The sequence below is a fragment of the Dendropsophus ebraccatus genome, chromosome 8 (assembly GCF_027789765.1).
Source record: "Dendropsophus ebraccatus isolate aDenEbr1 chromosome 8, aDenEbr1.pat, whole genome shotgun sequence".
Taxonomy (NCBI): Eukaryota; Metazoa; Chordata; class Amphibia; order Anura; family Hylidae; genus Dendropsophus; species Dendropsophus ebraccatus.
In genome coordinates, this window is record NC_091461.1 from 46,349,066 (window position 1) to 46,371,032 (window position 21,967).

A 21,967-nucleotide genomic window follows, 5' to 3' on the forward strand; every position below is an offset into this window, starting at 1 on the left:
TCTGTCCCCTGTCCCCCAAGTCCGCTGCCTTGGGGTCACCTTTGACTCTGCCCTGTCCTTTAAACCACATATTCAGGCCCTGACCACCTCCTGCCGCCTTCACCTCAAAAACATTTCCAGAATCCGCTCTTCCCTCACCCCTGACTCCACCAAACTAATGGGACATGCTCTCATTATCTCCCGCTTGGACTACTGTAACATCCTCCTCTCTGGCCTTCCAGCTAACTCCCTTGATCCCCTCCAGTCTATCCTTAACACTGCTGCCCGACTAATCCACCTTTTCCCTCGCTTTGCCTCAGCCTCTCCCCTCTGCCAATCCCTCCACTGGCCCCCCTATTGCCCAACATATTCACTTTAAATTGTTGACCATGACATACAAGGCCATCCACAACCTGTCCCCTCCGTACATCTCTGACCTGATATCCCGCTACCGTCCCTCACGCAACCTTCGATCCTCCAGTGACCTCCATCTGCGCTCCCCCCTTGTTCGTACCTCGCACAACCGCCTCCAAGACTTTGCCCGAGCCTCCCCCATACTCTGGAACTCGCTACCCCGACACATCCGTCTCTCATCCACCATCATGTCCTTCAAAGGAACCTGAAAACCCATCTCTTCAAACTTGGCTACAACATACAATAACTCTGCATCACACTTGAATGGCTGCACTTTACCTCCTGTTTCTCTCCCCATACCCTATAGATTGTAAGCCCTCGCGGGCAGGGTCCTCTTCCCCCATGTACCAGTCTGTCTTTTGCCTTCACGTAATGTTTTCTGATCTTGTATTGTTCCTGCCTGTTGCCTTTCTATTGTATAGCGCTCTGGAATTAAGGGCGCTTTATAAATACATAATAATAATAATAATAATAATAATCTCTGCCCCCCTACACTATATATAGTCAGAAAATATATTTTCACAAATTCAAATAGAGTTTAATATATTTTTACAAATTCAAATACAAATTTTACATGGTGTTGGTAGAAGTTACTGTTTTTGGTGCCAGTGTCATTATAAGAAAAAAAAAGTCTGGAATTGCCAGATTCTGGATCAGGATGTTCAAAATCACAGATAAACAGTAAGTGCATGGGGACTAGTGTCGATTGAGCACTAAAATGTACAGTATGAGTGCTCTTTACTTGAGTCACACCATTTTTCAGTTGAGTAACAATCCCCATTGAAATCAATGGGAGACTCAAGTTTATAACTGAGCACTATGCTTGACCAAGCATGCTCACTCAACACTAATGGGGACTTTAAGATACAAGCAACTTTTTTCAACTGAAGACTTATTTCTGTTTTGGGGTGATTGATAGAGATGAGCGAATTTACAGTACAAACGAATCTGCTCGGCAATCTGCTTATCAGCCAGCTGCTTGTGAACTCCATACTGCTCTGTGCCACTCTGGGTGCCTGGAAAAGCTAGATCCAGTTCAGGACTGTATCCAGCTTTTCCAGGCACCTGGGGCAGACAAGCATTTTTTGTCCTCCGTCTACAATGTGGCATTTCATTCAAATTATCAAAACAGAGAATAGGGAAGGCATTGTAGACCCATCTATCAAACCTGAAATCTTGTTGTCCTTGGTAACTTAAGTTTTACAAATTTGCTTATTTAAAACATATTTTACTATTTCTTTAGTTGTGTTACGCGAGTAAAAATTAATCCCCATATCAACGCCACAATTTGTAATAGAATAACCTTTTTGGAATCTAAGGAAGGACGGATGTTTTCCACTAGATAATAGAAAGAATTACATTTTTAATTGTCTTCTCTATGCGTTGGATTTTGTCTTGATGTATTGTTTTGAAATATTTCTTTTTCTGGTTCTTTTAAGATTTCACAAGCTTGCAGGCTGATAAATGACGATTGATGAACACTACTCATAAGTTTTTAGTTATTGTGTCTTATCTGTGCCTTAAAACTTACTTTGCTGTTAATCCACTCAGTGCTAATGGATGGCACTAAGGCCTGGTTAGTTGGCTGCACTTTTATTTAACTTTAATCAATACCAGTGGAGAGTCAGTAATATGAATTTGTGTACTGTATCTGCTATTATGTGCTGAGCTGTTGTGGCTAGGTTCACACTGTTTTAGCAGTGCCCATTTGGTGCATACGTCAGGGAAAGTCCTTAACCTACATTTCCAAAATATAGCTATACTGTAGCACAGTGCTTCTCAAACTTTCTTCTGGAGCCTCAGCCAACAGACAAAATGATGCCTGGGCCTCACCAGATTGACCAAGAGGGTGCTAGAGCCTCACCATCTATGATAGAAGTCCATGCAAAAACTATTGTTCAGTCTACCCTCCAATTGTCTCCTAATCTCTGTATAATATAAAATAAGTACAAAATGAGTCAATAATGTTCCTAAAGTAGAGATTGTTGGAGTCTGGGAAAGGATTGTGCAGCTTGTGGTCACTTTTGTGAGAACTGCCTCGTCAGGTGGGCCTCACCAGCAACTAGGGGGCGCCTCACAGTTTGAGAAGCACTGCTGTAGCAGATGCCACTTAGTGGCACCCTTCATACATGGGGTAAAAAGACATAAAGTATGGTGTATGTTTTTTTACAGGATAGAGACAGATGGAAGAGCACAGTAGTCCGTGTTAGGGCCCTATTACACCAAAAGATGTCTGACAGATTTTTTCAGCCAAAGTCAGGAACAGACTATAAACACAGAACAGGTCGTAAAAATAAGACTGAGATTTTTCCTCCTTTCCTCCTTTTTCAGCTTTGGCTGAAAAAATCTGTAAGATAATCTGTCAGATATCTTTTGGTGTAATAGGGCCTTTGCTCTATTAGAGAACCCCAACATATGCATCCCGATAAGAGCACAAAACTACATACTTTTGTTCTCCAACGAATAAATGAGGACTGTTGGACTTCAAGAAATAGCATCATGGCCAGAGAAACAACACTGAAGGAAGCATCAGAAGCCGCTAAGCATGCACAACATTTTGCTAAGACTCCCACTGTCACCACGCACCTACCACACACACAGCAATTCTCTGCAGGCAAGATCACTGTGCATAGCATGGGATCATGGGTAGAACACAAAACCAGATTTCTCCAAAATAAGATAGTGTCTTATATAAATTTTTGCTCCCAAAGATGCACTAGGTCTTATTTTCAGGGGATGTCTTATGAAGAAGAATTCACATTTCACATGCACAGCAGGGACAGAGTGCACTGTATGGCGGCTTTCAGCCACCAGGGGGAGCTCAAAATGCACACTTGTACAGCACAGCAGGGACAGCATGTGGTATATGGGCAAACAACAGGATAATAGCAGACTCTGTGCAGCTCTACATCTGGCAGTAGGGGACAACAGGGATGGTGGAAGGCAATGGGCCTCTTGATGCCTCGCCTGTACATTTACAAGTGCCAGTGGCGGAAGGGAACATCAGGGTTAGCGGCAGATGATGGTCTTCATGTCCTGCATGCAGCTGCTCTGCAACAGATGGTGAAGGTAGTGAACAACGGCAGCAGGCTAAAAAGAATCACAGCTGCATGCCCAAGTGCTCTGTTTGGCAGGCATGCTTCCAAGCAAAAATTTTGCTAGGTTTTTTCGTGGAGTCCTTATATTTAGCCAGTTTTTTGTTGTTGTTTTTTAAGCAAGGTCTTATTTTAATGGGATGTCCTATTTTCGGGGAAACAGGGTAGTTAGTCCCAACACAGCAAAAAAGTTAGCAGAGAGCCTGTTTGGGTCTCTCGGCACTAGAGGGTCTCTCGGCATCTACTATTAAACTTGAAAAAATGTAATTAAGATACACTACAGAGGACTTGCCGAACTGTTCGGGTGGGACAACTTTCTCCAAACCAGGCAGGAAAAGTTGGATGCCGCCCTTGAGCTGCCAGAAAAACATGGATACAGTTACAGGCCTTCCAGGACTCCCTAGGATGCATCCAACTTCTCCAGCCGGAAATAGTTTTGCAAGTCCGCTCAACACTAATTACAAAGTTTTACAACTTTATAACAGGTTTTCATTGAACAGTATTTCTTCCTCCAGTGTAACCTACAGCAGCCTTCGTAAGATCTTCGGAAGTCTTCGTGTTGGATATTACACTTCTGTGCTGGAAACAGGTGCCTGAGTTTCAGACTTTATGGTTGTAATGCTGGATTACTGCAGCTACATGTGGGCCTCCTCCTGTACACACCTTATGTTCTGTACATGCCGTGAAAATGTTTCAGTTTTATTAACACAACAGAAAGGCTGGTTCAGCCAAGTAATTGGGATAATAAAATACTAGGGGCTGACATATCTTCGATTTTCATATTGATTTCATAGTGGAGAAAAAGCTCTTAACCATGGCCTGAATGAAAATAACCTTGAACAAGCCTCATGTTACTGGACAGGCTACTGTTTTATTTGGTTCCAGGCAGTTCTATGTAGAACTCCCAGAGGATCTTCTTCCTGCCCTGGAGGCTACAACTTCTATATTATTCCAATATGTTATGAGATGAGTGGTACATAAGCAGAACTACATAAATATACATGTATTCTAAAGAAAAACAATCAACATCAACCCAGTGGTAACTGGGAATACAAAGTATGAATTCACATGTTGGAGAAATAATGATAAAATCAATATGAAAGGAGGAGACATGGCCACACAAATATATTGTGGATACCTAATGTCTTATTCTTAGGACTCAGATACTTTCATAAAAATATAACAAAAGTGGAAATCAGTCTTATTAGCCCAGCACAGTTTTAAGAAGTAGGCACAAGCAGACCAGTGGTGGACATAGCAGAGGCCCATCCTATGCACATTAACATTATATTACTGTAGTATGCTTATATTAGCAGAAAGATACAGTAACACCATGGTTTTCATTGCTTATGTGTCGCTACTACCAACATAATCCTAATATAATAAGAGCCTGTACAATGTATTGTTCCTTATTTCATATCTAGGACAACACTACAAAAATTATCCTCAGTCTGCCCCCTATTAGTTGGAGTAGCAGAATTTGAGCAGATATGGTATGCAGGCAGCACTTTATCCATCATCATATAAAATTTCCTATAATTTCTACTATCCAGGCACACCCACTGAGTGTTGGCTGCAGTATCATCAGTGTCCTTGACTTTTAAGAAATTTGTTTCTTAAAGTTTGTTTCCTTAAAGTATCTAGCAAGAATGCTGCCAGACTGTCCAATTCTTTATAACAAGAAACTAGACCAAACAAAGGACAAGTTCCCTTTAAAGTGATCCTGTCACATTATGGCTATGTTCACACTTGGTTTAACAGCGTCTGTTGCATTGCATAGCCGGCCGCCGGGCTGCATTCATGACACTCCTGCAGCCGATACCAGAGGTATCGGCTGCAAGAACGTCCTTTTTTTAACTCTTGATTTGCGGCAACGTCGGGTGTTCTGGCAAATCAATTAACCATTCACTAATAGCTGAACAGCTATTATTTCTGGACGCTGGTCACTGAACAGCGTCAGGAAATAATAGGCAGGTACATTATTTTAATGCCCGTTCTAAAGAAAGGGCGTTAACTTAAGGCTGTGTGGATGCAGCAAGCGGCACTGCATTGACTTCAATGCAATGCCGCCCCTGCAGTGGAAAACAAACGCTGATTCCATTGCAATAAGCATCCATTCTTTAGTGAAAAACAAGGAGTGGGAACATAGCCTAAACATGTAGCATTTACCTGCATGCAGTATATAATAAAGAAAGAAAAGCTAAGCAGATTGACATATAGATTTATAGAAAAAGATTCAGTATCCCTTATACTCAATTCACCTCTGCTCTTTCTCTGCTTAGGAGTCCAGTGGGTGGTCCTACTCAGCGACTTACAGCCTTTGCTTATACAACTGCATACAATGTCAATCAGAAGACAGCCCACAGGACTCCTAAGCATAGACAGAAATACAGTGGGCTTTCTTATATGTGGCTGGCAGCTATCTGCATTTTCTTATGTTTATTTGCGTAGTATCAGCCAAGCCCAGGAAAATAGTAAATAGCCGTATTTGCAAAAAGCACACACAATAAACACAGTAAATGATTCCATGGTTAATATGACACTGAATACTGCAAACAGGCTAAACAACGCTATAGGTCATAGCCATAAATTTACATTTTTGTTAATGGATTTGTATTTTACAAGCAATCTCGAGTAAATAATTGTTTAGGCTCATAAAGAATATTTTTTTCCTCCATTAAAGACGGTCATAAACATCGACCAGCGCAGGCAAAGATTTTGCAGTTAGGCCTCCAGACAGTTATTGTATTGTGGTTACAGTGTCTCCTAGCAACTGCTTTTCTTTTTTCTTTTTTTACAGTGATTTAAACTTTTTGTTATGCTGGTCATGTGACCTATGGAATTTAATTAATATGCAAGCCATATTGAGACAGAGCATTCTTTAGAGGAACTGGATTAATGATCTGGAGAAACTGCCTGTCTTGTTAGATACTGGGATTCCCTATGCGTGGCTTGAATAGAAGAAGATTATTCCTGTCCCAAATGGATGTATTGACAGATTATGAAAATTATAAAAAAAAATAATAATAATAAATTAAAAACACAAACATTCCAACTTGCATATGCACAAAATAATAATAATAATAATAATAATAATAATAATAATAATAATTTAAAAAATATTATTTGGCTCCCTGGTAGCAGGGCTTGTGGCCATAAGTCAGATCTAAGTTAGATCAAATCTAAGATCTAAGTTAGATCAAAAAGAGTAGCGGACTAAAACACAGGACATATTGAAAGATTCCTTACAGAGGATTTATCGCCACTCTTAGCCTGTCTGTTTTAGTAAATACATGCTTTACCTATACTTACAGCTCTGTGATGTGCCCTTCTGTTATTCTGGAAATGTGCGACTTATCAACCCACTGGGTGTTACCAACTAGGGGTTGTGTCCCCATGCTGACACCATGCTGACACTATGAGCTGACAGTGCCAGACAGTATAGGGATGCGCCCCCAATTGGTAGCACCCAGTTGGTTATCATGTCACACAATTCAAGTAAAAATAACGGGGGAAGGGCCCACATATACCTATAAGAAGAGATGTTCCAGAACTGTTCTTTCATGATACATGTATTTTCTAAAATAGACTGGTCAGGAGTCTTGGCGGGTTCTCTTTACCGACTTATAAGGAAATGTTTTCATTCTCCATTATGATCCTTTTCTCCATTTGTTCTTAAATATATGAAAATGTAATGGGCAAGGGGCCTAACAATTTAAGAAATTGCACGATAAGCTGTTTATCTCAATGTATATAGGAATACCGGTAACAAGGGTAATTTAGGGTAATGTAACAGAAGGAGGAGATGTTTTTCTTAAAGAGTAGCTGTCATTAAAAATAACTTTTGACATGTCAAAAGTTATTGATCACAGGGGGTCTCACTGCTCAGAACCACAGTGTTTGGGAGATATAGCCGGGGAGAGAGCGCGGCAGTAGTGTGATCCACTCTTCAGCTGCACCTCTGTAATGGCCAATTCTGATAATGTAAGTCTATGGTCGTCACCTGATGTGAATATTTATGTCCCTGTCATCTACTTGTTTTCTCCTGAATAGCAGTTGGCACTTGTACAAGTTTATAGAAAAATAACAACTGTTATATGTAAGAGTGACCTGCGATGGTGATGGAGCTTAGACATTTAAAACATTTGCAAAATGGAATGAAATGGAAAAAATTATCATATCCTTTTTGAAAAGTGATCTTTACTGATTTTACTGTGAGCTCTGATGACTTCTGTAGTGTAAGTTTAGACAACATACAGTAAGGAGTGCCTTACAACAAAGACATCTGATAAATTGGGGTAAGACCATGGATGGACAATATAGGTATCCCAGAACAGTTTTATCATGTGATAGAGAGTAAAATGGTGCCCCCCCCCACCCCCTACACACACACACACACACACACACACACTCACACACAAGTTAAAAATGGAAAAGGCATAGTTGTGCCAATCTTATCCCAAAGCCTATAATTCCAGTCTAATGGTAATCCCCTTAGTGCCAGACCCATTATCACAGTGCCAGTCTTGCATTGTCATGAGTCACATTGCAGTAAGCTATCAGCTGCATTACTGATCTCTCCTGCTGGGAGGGCACATGCACAGATGGCATGTCTGCCAAACGCTGCCCTGAGCAAGCTTGAAAGGTTGCATCCCCAGAGAAAGTGCACACCTTGACCTTTGGATACACAAGGAGAGCTGCCAAATGCAGATAGGAACTAAAGACATTTGGACATGTTATAGCATGTAACCCTACTAGTAATTTAGCATTGTCATAATTCTAATTTATCTAGGCTAAAGGGGTATTCCGATCTGCACTAATACGAATAATCTCATAAAACTGGTCAACTTATTTTTGCAAATACATTCATTTGGCAAACTTGCTTCCTTTTCCTGATATGCTGTTCTTTCCCTCCCATTGTTGACAGCTCATTGTCTAGGTTACAGACCACCACTCTGCTGTAAGGACAGTGGTCTAGCTGGTGTATATAGCTATAATGTAGATGCATAGAGATATTGGGGGACATGTATTAAGACCTGCTTTTTCAGCACCAGTCTTAAAAATGTCCTGGCGGCCCGGGCGCTCTCAGGATTATCTAGACAGTGCAGTGATTTGCTGAGCAGGCTGTCAGTGGGCGGGGACACGGAAAAGCATGCAGGAGCGCATTGGTGGAACACAGACAGGTAAGAGCGATATTCTCAATGTAGAATAGTCTGTACAATGGAACAAGCCATATAGATCAGTCTACAGACTAGCCAGTCCAGGACAGGGGTGACTATATCAGGGCACGCACAGTGATCCTATGCTTCTCTATAAGAGTGCAGGACAAAACAAGCAGCAAGGCTTTGATGCATTTTATTTTTTTCAGGCAATCTGAGGTGGAAACGTCTGTGTCTGTGGATTTCGATGTAGAAAAAAGTTCTGCAGTTTATCCAGTGGTTATATATTAACCTCCCTGTCATTATAGGCTCCCTGGCTTCACTGTTTTTCAATCCGGATTTTTAATTGTTACTTTGTAACAATGTTATCAGAAATGCTGTAATAACCAAATAAAACATTAAACAGAAACCTCTCAATAAAAAGTCTATGTGGCGACAGGTAATTTATGGTGAAATAAAGAAAAATGACTTTGTTTACTTTCAAGTTGACTTTTATCTGAACTTAACCGGTTCTTAGCGGGGGTCCTACTGCTTAGCCGATAAAAAGGGGGCACAGCCTCAAGACGGACATGGTGGTCTTCTTAAATAAAGAAGGCAAAGCACTGTGCATTTACTAACACCTAAAAACCACAATGAACTGGGGGAACTGGGAGTCCTGCCCCATTTATACCATATTGATGGCTTTTCCTAAAGATACTAGAGTTAAAGTCCCGGAAAATTCCCTTTAAAAACCTTTTGATATCATAGGGGCATGTCAAAAGTTTTGATTGGTTGGGATCTGTCTCCATTATCATTATTTGCAGCCATCATTATCAAACGACAGCTGTCTTTTGGCACTAAATGATGGCCATAAATAGACTGTCCCCTGCAGTGAGAATGAGTGAGACTGGAGTAAAGCGCTCAATAAAGTGCTTCTCCCAGCTGTATCTGATGACTAGTGCGGAGTCTGAACACCCAGGACATGTGACAGGACTAGAAATACCTATAAATGAAATGATGACAGATTCAGTGAGGTTAAATATGCAGAAAATATGTCAGCAATTTGCAGAACAGAAGAGAGGATGGTCGGCAATATGTCACAATGATGACTCATGTAGACAACATTTCCTCCCGGTCACTTTATATTTGAGGGGTGGGGAATAGCTCAGTGGAACTGGGGTTATCCAGGCAATACAAATAATAAACTGTTCACACCACAGTGATAAGCTTGCCCTACAGTCCTAAGCATTTTGTAAAACAGGAACACAATAAAAATTCAAACTCTCCAACATGGCAGATGGCAAAAGATGTTGGTTGTTGCCAGTCCAAATGGTGTAAAATTCAGCACATGTATAAACAAAATAGTATGACTATTACAGATGTCGGCAGCGAGCGAGTAAGAGCAGGGGATTGTCCGGGCAGCCCATAGGAGACAGAGGCGGTCTGCTGCCACCGGTCCTATTACACAAGAGTGACGGCAGCATTTCGCTGCTATCCTGATCGAGTATGTTTCAGCATGTTGAAAGACAACGATCAGCCGACATTGTGCCATCATTGTCTTCTATTACACAAGGCGATAATAGGCAATAAAGGCCGGATACGGCTGATAATCGCTTTGTGTAATAAGGCCTTTAGCCTTATCCCTTTAAGAGACATGGACATGACTAGAGATGAGTGAACCGAGTTCGGGTTCGAGTCAATCCGAACCCGAACGTTCAGTATTTGATTAGCTGGGGCTGCTGAACTTGGATAAAGCTCTAAGGTTGTCTGGAAAACATGGATACAGCCAATGACTATATCCATGTTTTCCACATAGCCTTAGGGCTTTATCCAACTTCAGCAGCCACCGCTAATCAAATGCCGAAAGTTCGGGTTCAGATCGACTCGAGCATGCTCGAGGTTCGCTCATCTCTAGACATGACCTATAAACAGAACAGCTAAATGCAGGGGAGTGAAGGGACTTGAAAGAAATCCTTCTGTAGGTAAGCCAGTACAGACTGAAAAAGAAAACCCATAGATAGACCGAGAAAAACATTAAAGAGTCAAAATGTCTTGAAAATGGAAAATATACAAAAAATCTCTGTGCTGGATGACTGCAGTATTCAGATAAATCCCAAAAACGGCATTGGCCAAGTTAATTGGGCTTTTTGGGGGTTTTTTCATTGGGTTTTTATTAAAGTTTTCCAATATTTAAGTGTACAGTACATACAAAGGAATTAAGAGTCCATGTACAGCATAATCCACAGTACGACAATAATAAACAATAATCCCCACAAACCATCCTGTGAAGGATTTCCACAGTCCCTGGTAGGCCCCTAGTGGGCTTACAATGAGGGGTAAAGATAGCCTTGCCAAAGCAAATACAGAATTTTCTATCAATGAACATAATTCCACAATTACACATTTTCCAAACTAAAACCTACACCAACCCCCCCCCCCCCCCCCCGTTGCTTGCAGAGTGCCCCCCCCCCCAAGCGTTGCAATTAATTCCAACTTGTGCCCCTTCTATCTCACAGCCTCAGCGCTCCTAGTGACACAGCAATGCCTGCCTCTAGATATCATTTCATATTTCTAAATGAATACACTACTGTCTGGATTTCTGACCGGTCCAGAAAGGTAAGGATGAACCTTGAAAAAGGGTTTTGCTCTTTTTGCCTTAGCAGGTTTTGAATCTAGCTGGTCCATCAGGCGATAACATGATCCATCGTGGGCATGTCAAACCTTAACCTTAACCTTAAGTATCTCTTTGCTATCAAAAGAAAGGTATGAATCAGTCATGTAAAAAAACAGGTCATCTGGAGGAATATGCAGATGGGGGTCTACTGGTAAAGAGATAAAAATTTTAGCATTTAGAATTAAGGACGGAAACCACGTCTGGCCAGAAGGAGGCAACCTGAGGCCAGGTGTAGAGGCCAATGGGGCTTGTTTAATCTGGTGCCATTCTAATGAAATATATAGAGATGAGGTTGAAAGAGGACTTTTGATACGGGCAAATAATAAATAACTGGAAAAACTCACTTTTTTACTATAAAAAATTGTGCCAGAAATGCAACTCTTTCTTGCCCCTGTGATGTCTGCGCAATTTTTAAGTTATCCACAATAAACCATCAGCACTTTTAATTTGACTTCCTTGTGCTGGATCACTGCCTTCTTCTTTATGATATGGGGTTTCATGTCAGGTTAGGGATGAAGAAACATGAAAATCATTACCTCGGCAGTCAATGCACAGGTGGACAGAGAGATTTTAGACACTTCTTTCATTACATGAAAGTTAGGTTTGGCGATGAAGTCATTTTTCAGTATGATAAGGCACCTTGCCACAGAGCAAAGAGTGATGACATTTTTTCTTTGGGAAAGATATAAGTTCAATGACACGGACAGCCGACAGTCTGGACAGAAAAAGAATGGTACAAATGTTTAAAAAAATCTTTCTACGGCAAAGTTTCTGCCTGCAAAGCCGATCCATCGCTATGCAAATTTTACTTATCATTCATAAAGTCAAGGCCTCAAGCGTCATAAAGACCACTGAAAAATAACAAAAAACTAACTGGGAGTTTTGTGTATTTTTTTTTATCAATGATTCCATAATTTTTCCTCTACTTGATATGTAAAAACATCTGCAATACATTTCCTTTCATGTGTATGAGATATATTTCATAAATCTAGAACTATACTCAACTATTGAACATTGTTTTGTTTCCTATCCTTGATTTGTGTCTATGTTACCAAATAAAAAAAACTAGAAGACCTTCCCGTAAGTGTGGCAAGTCCATAAATTTACTACATGTTGTTTATTATGTCTCCTCTATCTCACGCTTATGTTGGATGTCAACCAGGTCAATGGTACAGTATGCCGAACTGTATGCCAAGTATTTTGGAGAGAACCAATATAAAGACCAATCATTATGGCACTGTAGTAGGTGTTACTTTTTATGTACCTTTTCACTGTTTTATATAACCTTGGCCCAGGTTTAGTGTCGGACTGGCGCACCAGAGGACCAGAGGATCTTCCAGTGGGCCCCCAGCTTCAGAACCTGCTCTAACATTGACTGACATATCGTTTCTCACTGGTTGGCAATTGGTGGGCCCCCAGAATAATTTCCTCTGGTGGGCCCCAGATACCCCAGTTCCGACACTGCCCAGGTTTTTCAATCTGTTTGGGCTTTTTATTTTGATTATTGAAATAATTTTATACAAATCAAATATAATATAGTTCATTTTGACCTGCTTGCAAACAAATTACAGAGGCCAGGGTAATACACAACCTTTATGGTATACAACAAAACACCATTAAGCGAGAAAAACTATACAAACTCAATGATAATACATCATGACCTTGGTATGGCATTGACTACTTCACCTTATGATGTTACATAAGAGTGAAGAGTATAGAAATGTGTACTTTTAGATAAATTCCATTGGTAACATAGGCAGCTTTAAATGGAAATATTCCATATGCCTAAAAAATAATGTAACACATTAGATACAAGTAATGATAGATGGAGTCAGGAGGGAATTTTTCTCCCTGTGATGGGGCAATTGGCATCTGCCTCATAAGGGTTTTTTACTTCCTCTGGATCAACACAGTAGGGTTACTATGCCGGAAACTAGATGGACTCTTGTCTCTTCTCTATGTATCATTTGTCTACATATTTGAACATTTAAAATTTAGGGAAATGATCACCTAGGCTGCCTTAGTATAATTTACCACAGCAAACAATGGAAGTAGAATACACACTCAGCTGTATACTTAGTTCCTTTAGGATGTTCACTTCTAAAGGAAATGCAAACTAGGGGCAAATTCAGGACAAATGTAGAAACCTGCAAATAGCAGCTTAAAGAAGGATGTTTAATCAATACCCGACTCATCCAAGTGACCTGAGCTGGAAAGAATGCTTTAGGCAATCCAAGTGCATATATAAATGGTATACACAGATTAGCATTTACAGTAAGATCATCTGGCTAATATTGCACCAAAACAGCTCTGATCCATTGAAGTATGGATTCCATAAAACTTCGAAAAGTGTCTTCTGCTCCCTGGCACCAAGATGTTATCAGCAGATGCTTTCAGGCCTACAAGCTGTAGGATGACCTTCCATGGATCAGACTCCTTTTTTTACCGTATGCCCCAAATGTTTAATCAGACTGAGATCTGCCGACTGAATGCCCATTCTTTCTCATTTTCCTCAAACTATTTTGAAATTTTTTGACCGTGTTGCAGGGCAGACTATCTTGCAGAATGAGGCCACTACCATTCCGATGTTGTGGTAAATGGTAAACTTTGAGTGCTTTAGCAATAAAGTAATGGATACATGTCGGACTATAATCCACATAAATGTCAGAACCCAACTAGAACATTACCAATATTTAGGAGTATCGCTAATGGTTAGCATGTCCCAATGCAAATGCTTAGCTTGGATCTTCACCCTACCCATGATGGTATTTTGAGCTGAAGGTCAGGGAGCTTTAATGCTAATCTTTTCCTGCTCATAACTATAATTAGTAAAAATCAATCTATATAAAAGTTAAATAAAAAATACTTATTGTTAACTCTTGTTAGAGAACAGCCTAGGCAGATACCAAATTGAGAGAAAGGGGTTAAAGGGGTTGTTCAGAAAAAAAATTCTTTTAAATGAACCACTGCCAAAGATTTGTACTTATCAGCTGTTGTATGTCCTGCAGGAAGTGATGTATTCTTTACAGTTTGACACAGTGCTCTTTGCTGCCACCTCTGTCAATGTCAGGAACTGTCCAGAGCAGTAGCAAGTTCCCATAGAAAACCTCTCCTGCTCTCCAGAGTGGAAACAATACCACTTCCTGCATAACATAAAACAGCTGATAAGTACTGTAAGACTGAAAGACTCAAGTTTTTTTTAATAGAAGTACATTACAAATTTTTTGCTGAACTATCCCTTTAATTGGTATCTCCTTTGCTCCTGTCAGTGCAGAATCTTGCTCCTTGGTTTCTTGGTTCATCACTTTAATTCTGCTCCTGAGCTTTAAAGGTAAATTTTAGCAGGTCAGGCATATGCAGACAACCTTAAAGAAGTGAGTGGGTACTAAGGCCCCCATTTATGGTCCTGCTTGAAGCTGCAATCCCTGTGAACCTTATAGGTAGACAGTGCCCCCAGCAGCTTTTCTTCCCAATGTACATCCTGATGTCCCTTATTCCTCAAGTAAACAATACACATATACTCAGGTGCCTTGCTGGTTGTCCCCACTATTATTAAGCAGTAGCATCCTCTGAACACCCTTTACAACCTGCCATTTTGGATATTTTGACCCAGTCATCTAACCCTCATAATTTGGCCCCTAGCCACGTCACTCAGACTCCCATACACACCCATTTTATCTAGTTCTAACACAGGAACTTGCTCCCTAATTCATCTGACCTCTTGAACCTCTTCACTGTTATAAAATATTACATGTTATTCACCGGTCTTCTATGGGTATTCCAGTGACTAATAAATGATCCCCTAACCACAGCATAGTGGATAAGTATCTGATAGCAGTGGGTCTGACCGCTGGGACCCCCATGATCTCAAGAACCGGGATCCCAAATGGTGTGGCGGGTCAGCCAGAGATCACCTATGATGCGCGTGCTGACCACCTTCTGCATTCAGCTGGGAAAGTCTGGTCCCCATTCTCTAAGTAACATACTTTATTTAGCTACAATGTAACCTTAACTGCAAAGAGGAATAGCTCTTAAAGGTGTTGTACTATTATGGACACATATCCCTGTGCACATATCCCATTAGGGCATAGAGATTTCTACTAGCCCCATCAGAGGGTTTCGGGATACAGGGGCTCCTGCTCTGAAGGACTTGGAACAACCATGTGGATTACAAGGTCATCCAGCTGCATAGGTTCTGCGTAATACTACATTATCCCTGCAGCATCAATGTGAGACTGCTAGCAGATTCCGAGACAAATAGGAAGAAAATAGTAAAAAACCTAAGCATTGGAACATCATTGAGAAAGTAATTCTGAGTATATAGATATATGATCCAATCTGCCATTTCATAATTGACATACTGGTTAAAATAGAAGGAAGACGGGAATATACTGCGGCCTACATCTAGGCAGATGCTATATATGGAAACCTACTACTTCCCACACATATTTTCATTTTGACAGTAGTATCTATATATGTATCTTATCCGGAAAGAGATGCCACGGATAGGCAGTAGACACAAGAGATTGGTTGGATGCACAGAAATTGGTTTATTATAATCTGTGTTCGTATAGAGGTTTTTTTTAACCATATATGCTGTGCTGAAATCCATCTACAAACCACCTCCCATTGCAATGGGAAATCTATGTCTCTGTTCAAACAGTGCAGATTTTTTACATTCAAAATGGATACAGTCTGGAGAGGCTGGTGGCCTGCCCCCGAAAGAATGACATCTATTGACAATCACTTTTTTTAGATTGACAGAGCTAATGACCGATCATTCCCGCCCCTGTGTGGGGTCTATAATACATTGATGCTATTAATTTTACATTCCCTATGTATCATGATTTTGTGACATGTGAGATCCGTGCATCCTATAGAAGTGAACTATTCACTAATATATTAAGTGAAATGTGCATGTTACTACATTATGGCTCCACTAGCATACTCTATCTCCATCATGACCATTGACAGCAGTGCTGTGATGTTTCAGGTGGCTGTGTCCCTCCCCCACCATTATCTAGGCCATTGGAGAGCTTACACTGATAATTGCATTTAAAGTGTACCTGCAAAGTTATATGAAAAGTGATTATAGTGCACAATAATCATTCTTCTAAATCACTTAAATTCTTTTTCAGTCTCTAAGACGTGGCTGTTGTCTGCGCTTCTGGTCACTCATAATTCTGAATTAGGATCATAGCAGCCACAGCCATCGCAAGACCCAACTCCATAGAATCACATTACCCTGGGTCTCACGCTGCTTATGGTATCATGGACATGGAACAGGGGGCTCTGTCTTCTAATGCATAGCCGGGACTGTGGACAATCCCCCCCCCCCAGGTATTTAGATGCTGTTATGAAAATTACAATAATTTAGAGAAATGATTATTGTGCACTGTGCTGCACTACAAGTAACTTTTTAAATAACTTTATAATTACACATTAAAACCAAACATTACAGCGGCAAGAAACCACACAGGTTTAGCTACAGGGGCTGGGTGGGGCACCCCTTCTTTTGCTGGAAAAAAAAACTTCTGATCTCTGTTCACATTCATGCTAGTCTCCATGTTGTTGGGGTTTTGACTGGTATTTAAAGACAAGTATAATGTTATTTGCTGAGTTCTTCTATTATTTAAAGACTGGAAATGAGATGGTTAATAAGGTCCATCAGGATCTGAGTCCGTCATTGCTGTATAGTGATAGCCATGGCAGTAGAAGTAGAAATATCATCATGACGAGGAATAATGTCTCAACTCAAATAGAAATGTATGGGTGCTGACTTTTTAGTATCACATAGTAAGGAAAAAATACATCTATGGAACATCAATGGAAAAATTCACTCACAAATATGGGCAAAAATAAGTGGACCAGTTACGTGTCCGGCTGACCAGAAGTAATATTTTATTCTTTAGGCAATTAGTATGATCCATACTTTTTATGGCTTGCATTGTTTCTGTAACAATAATCCACATCCAAATGAAAAACATTACTGCTTCTTTATATTACACAACATAATAAGACGTAAAAGACCCAATTTAATTCAAGTGATAAAAGTTATTTGCAATTCCCAGTACAACACACAGGGTATATATCATGTGGATGGTAACAATAACTTTGGAGGCGCAAATATTCAACAGTAATATAAGTGCAATCTACCACCTGTGTATCTAATTGTAACATGGCGGTGAGAGCCTATTCACTTTCCATTAACATCTCGGTTGTTTTCCTGGTCAGAGTTTGGCACTAAATAAAAATGACAGTACCATTAAATGATTTTTCACAGGAGCTGCCACTACATGTTATAGAGAAACAACATGAGCCGGGATATAATTTGAGGGAATTTGGATTGCAGTGACCACTTAGATCCCTTGCCTTGCACTGCCACACATCTACTATGGGAGAAAATGCACAGGCTGGGAACTTTCAAGTGGAATGCACCAAGGCTAATAAAATAGGATGATAGTTGGCCAGTCCCTGATTGATAAGACGCATATGGGCACTCGGGTTATAAGACATTGCATGGATAGGGCATCATATGCATCGTCTATATATCTGTGATATATTATACCAGTATATGATTAGAACAAAGCAGATTTACACACAGGTGTGTCAGGGGACCCCAACGTCTGCAAGTGCGCCAATGAATGAAACGCTCTCGCAAAGATTCACAAATGAACTACTTTCCATAGTATCGGGGTGGAGGAATACATATTCATTACAGTCTGGAATACTAATCTTCTAAAGACTATAGGAACAGTTGAAGCATTTTTATGACTCTGCTACACCACATTGAGCGCCAGTCGAGTGCAGATGCTTAGCAGCATTTCTTGACTCCTAGCCCAGAATGCTGTAGGATCATCTGTCCATGGTCCTGAAAAATACATAGCTACCTTCCACCCCCACCCCCATATATATAATTACATGATGATACATCTGTAGGATACAATCTCCTAATATTACAAAGATTTATTGTACACAATCAGCATCCTCTACATACAATGATGCAGCTAAGCCAGCTGGCTGCTCAGGCATCATAGGGCATTACCAGTGAAGCAGAGCAAAAGATCCATTTGTAAGCATGCTTTGCATAAAGAGAGAGCTGCATAGTATATAGTGAAATACTGCAATGCAAATCACCCACAAAGGGGGGAGAGGAGAATCAATAGCTGACAGCAGGTCTGGATCATGCAACCTATATACTGGACATGGATTAGCATGCCTCTTGCTGTATGCACATTGCATTAAGGTGCATGGGGGGAATCTATTGTTCTCAGTGGACACATAGGACTGTCTATATTACAGGGATTAAAGAGCTGGGGGTCTTACCGTCCCTTTCACACAGCTGAATAGATTCCAGGCTCAGGTTCTTGATCATTTCCTCACAGGGGCTGTTGGGGCTGCTGATGTGTTGGCTCAGGCGTGGTACCTCCATGTTGTGTCTGCAAAGCAGGAGCTGCTGGATAGTGTCTTGGATGGTGGATTGCAAGCCCTGCTGGTAGTCTCCCTGTTTCCTTAGCTGTCTCAGAGGTGCCTTGCAGTGCCTGGATCTGGCTGGAAGAGGAGGAGGCGGTGTCCAGCCTGCTGAATGGCTCCTACATGGGCAGAGAGAAGGAGTGTCCCCAGCAGCAGCAGCAGCACACACTGATCTCAAGGCAGAGAGAGAAGAGGAAGGGGGTGGGGGAATGGTTCAAGTCCATAGGAGCTGCTGACTTGTGAGCCTGTATGCTGCAGATGCCTGACTCCCTCATTCATGAAGCTGCAGCAGCCTCTGCACAAGGCTGGATCAAGCCTGCTCTTATGTAATAGGCTTCATCCAGTGCAAGCTAAATCTCTGTCACACACAGATCAGTGCCCTGCTGCCTGCACACACACAAGCTGCATGGACACACACACACACACACACACACTCACACACTCTGCATGGACACACACACACACACATACACACACACACAAGCTGCATGGACACACACAAGCTGCATGGACACACACACACACACACACACACACTCACAAGCTACATGGACACAGGGGAGATGGATGCAGAGTGCAGCCACAAGAAGCATTCACCTACTAAGGCAAATTGCTGTAATCGCTTACCTTTGCATGCATAATAGGATTGCTACAATCAGCTACAATCACAGTGTCATGTACAAGCCATTATGCATATGTATATATATATATATATATATATATATATATATATTCATTGCTATGTCATTAACATTGCTAATGGAGGTAGGGTCAGGTTTTTTTTTATAGCAAATCTTGTGATCTTTTTAAACACAGTTCACACATTGCAGTAATTACCAAGCAGTTTTTGAGACATGAATTATATATAAGGTACTGCAGATATAGGAAACCTTTGGCCGTCTGGCCGTTGCAAAACTACAATTCGCATCGGGTCCAGGCATGATGGGAGTTGTAGTTTTGCAACAGCTGGAGGGCTGAAGGTTCCTCATCCTTGCTATACTGACTTGGATAAAACAGTATACTGGGTGGATTTAGTATGTGGTATTACAATATGGTTTTTCAAAGAATTTCCAGGAACATTTCCTTTCTTAAAAAATAAACCAGGGCTGGGAGCGCAGCACAACACTCATATGAATATGGGGGGGGGGGGGGGGGGAATGGGAGATTTATCAAACATGGTGTAAGGTGAAACTGGCTCAGTCGCCCCTAGCAACCAATCAGATTCCACCTTTCATTCCTCATAGACTCTTTGGAAAATGAAAGGTGGAATCTGATTGGTTGCTAGGGGCAACTAAGACAGTTTTCTTTAAACCAGGGATGGGGAATAGGGATGGTCCAAACCGAGTTCGGTTCGGGTTCGTATGAACCCGAACTCTCGGTAATGATTCCCGCTGTCTGCCCGCTCAGTGCAGCGGGCGGATCCAGCGGGAGGACCGCCCATCCCTGCTTTAAACCATGATTGATGGAGTTTTGTTGTACTCTTGTTGTGTGATGGTATCTGCTATAAGATGTGTTTTTTTGTGGCTATCTCTGTATATGAATACACGTAAAGAGGGACATTTATTGCGCTGTCTTAGTGTAAGATTCTCTTTTCTTGTTCATACCAACCAATCACAGCTCAGCTTTTGTTTTATCAGAGCAATGTGAGAAATGAAAGCTGAGCTGTGATTGGTTGGTATGAGCAAGAGAGGAGAATCTTACACTAAAACATTGCTATAAATCTCTCCATGTGTTACAAATATTCATTCATATACATTTTTATAACAATGGAACAGATTTTCATAGTGATCGGGACCATATGCTACGTGAAAAAAGTATGATGTCTATGATTTTACGAGTATAAACCAGGGATGGGAAACCTGCGGCTACCCAGGCATGATGAGAATTGTAGTTTTGCAGCAGCTGAAGGGCCATAGGTTCCCCATCCCTGATTATAAACCATCATTAAAGTCCCACAAGCAATAATACTTAACTAGAATAAAAATTTGAATACATTATGCATGGGGAATCATCTTTGAAAACTGTGGCTGATTGTTGACTACTCATATATAACCATGGAGGAAGAACTATGAGACGTGTCCAATAAAGATTTCCATTAGTTAAACCATAAAAGCCATGATTTTGGGACTATATGCATTACATTATGCATATATTATTTCATCACTGTTTGAGGAAGTCAGTAGTATGTACTATGTAAAGATGACAATAACAATGGTAGTTTACCACTGATTCTACACATGGCTGTTTCCACATTTATAAAATCATGTTTTCTTTCTAAGCTGAAGTCATAGAGGCTGTGCCTAGCTGCAGCAAACAAGCCTCCTCCCTTCCCCACCTCTTTTTTTCCTGTGTGATTAATGCACAAGGCTCAATGCTGGAAGACAAAGCTTGTACATGAATCATATACAGCAGGGAGGGGTGGGGGAAAGAAGAGGCAAAAATGGTTCAGCTCAGCACCGCCCCTTTAACACTTGAACTTGGAAGGAAAACATGATTTTAATGATTTTACAACGCCATCAGCTAAGAGACAGGTATAAATAGTTTTATCCCCCCCCCCATCAGCCCTCTATCCTTGTCTACAGCTCTGAGCATACTATAGAGCTGACAAATTCACTTGGTTATTCCAAGGATACATTTCTAGAGTAAGGGTATGTGCACACTAAGGAATCCCGACGGAACACCCTTCGCAGATTCTGCAGCTCGCACCCACTCGCGCACTCTGGCACTGTTCCCATTGGCTTCATTCTATGGTTTGCCAGATTCCGCCATCCACCCGAAGAATGAGTGGGTTCATTGTTTGGGCGGACTGCAAAATCTGGCAAACCATAAAATGGAGCCTATGGGAGCTGTGGAGATGCAAGCGGCCACCAGAGTCCGCAAGAGGGTAAAAGCTGCAGAATCGTTGACGGGTGTTCCGTCGGGGTTCCATAGTGTGCACATACCCTAACAGAAGAATGGCACAACACAGAGCATGGGCATTTTTTTGCTAACACTAGACGGAGTGGTGACAGGTCCTCTTTAACTATGACTAACTAATATATAGCAGTTTTTCATATATATACAGTGGTACCTTGGTTTAAGAGTAACTTGGTTTAAGAGCGTTTTGGTTTAAGAGCTCACAGTTTTTCAAAATTGTGACTTGGTTTAAGAGCATTGCTTTGGTTTAAGAGCTCCCTGTACTGGGTGGGAGGGGG

General features: G+C 41.1%; 1 protein-coding gene across 1 annotated transcript in view; it reads right to left on the bottom strand.

The window, feature by feature from the left end:
* PHYHIPL (phytanoyl-CoA 2-hydroxylase interacting protein like) overlaps nucleotides 1–19,012 on the bottom strand; it is a 104,777-nt gene extending 85,765 nt beyond the window's left edge. The window contains exon 1 of the mRNA XM_069980313.1: nucleotides 18,627–19,012. Within this exon, the coding sequence (XP_069836414.1) occupies nucleotides 18,627–18,732 (106 nt within the window). The 5' untranslated portion in view covers nucleotides 18,733–19,012. The remainder of the gene's footprint in view (nucleotides 1–18,626) is intronic.
* Nucleotides 19,013–21,967: the final 2,955 nt, after the last annotated feature.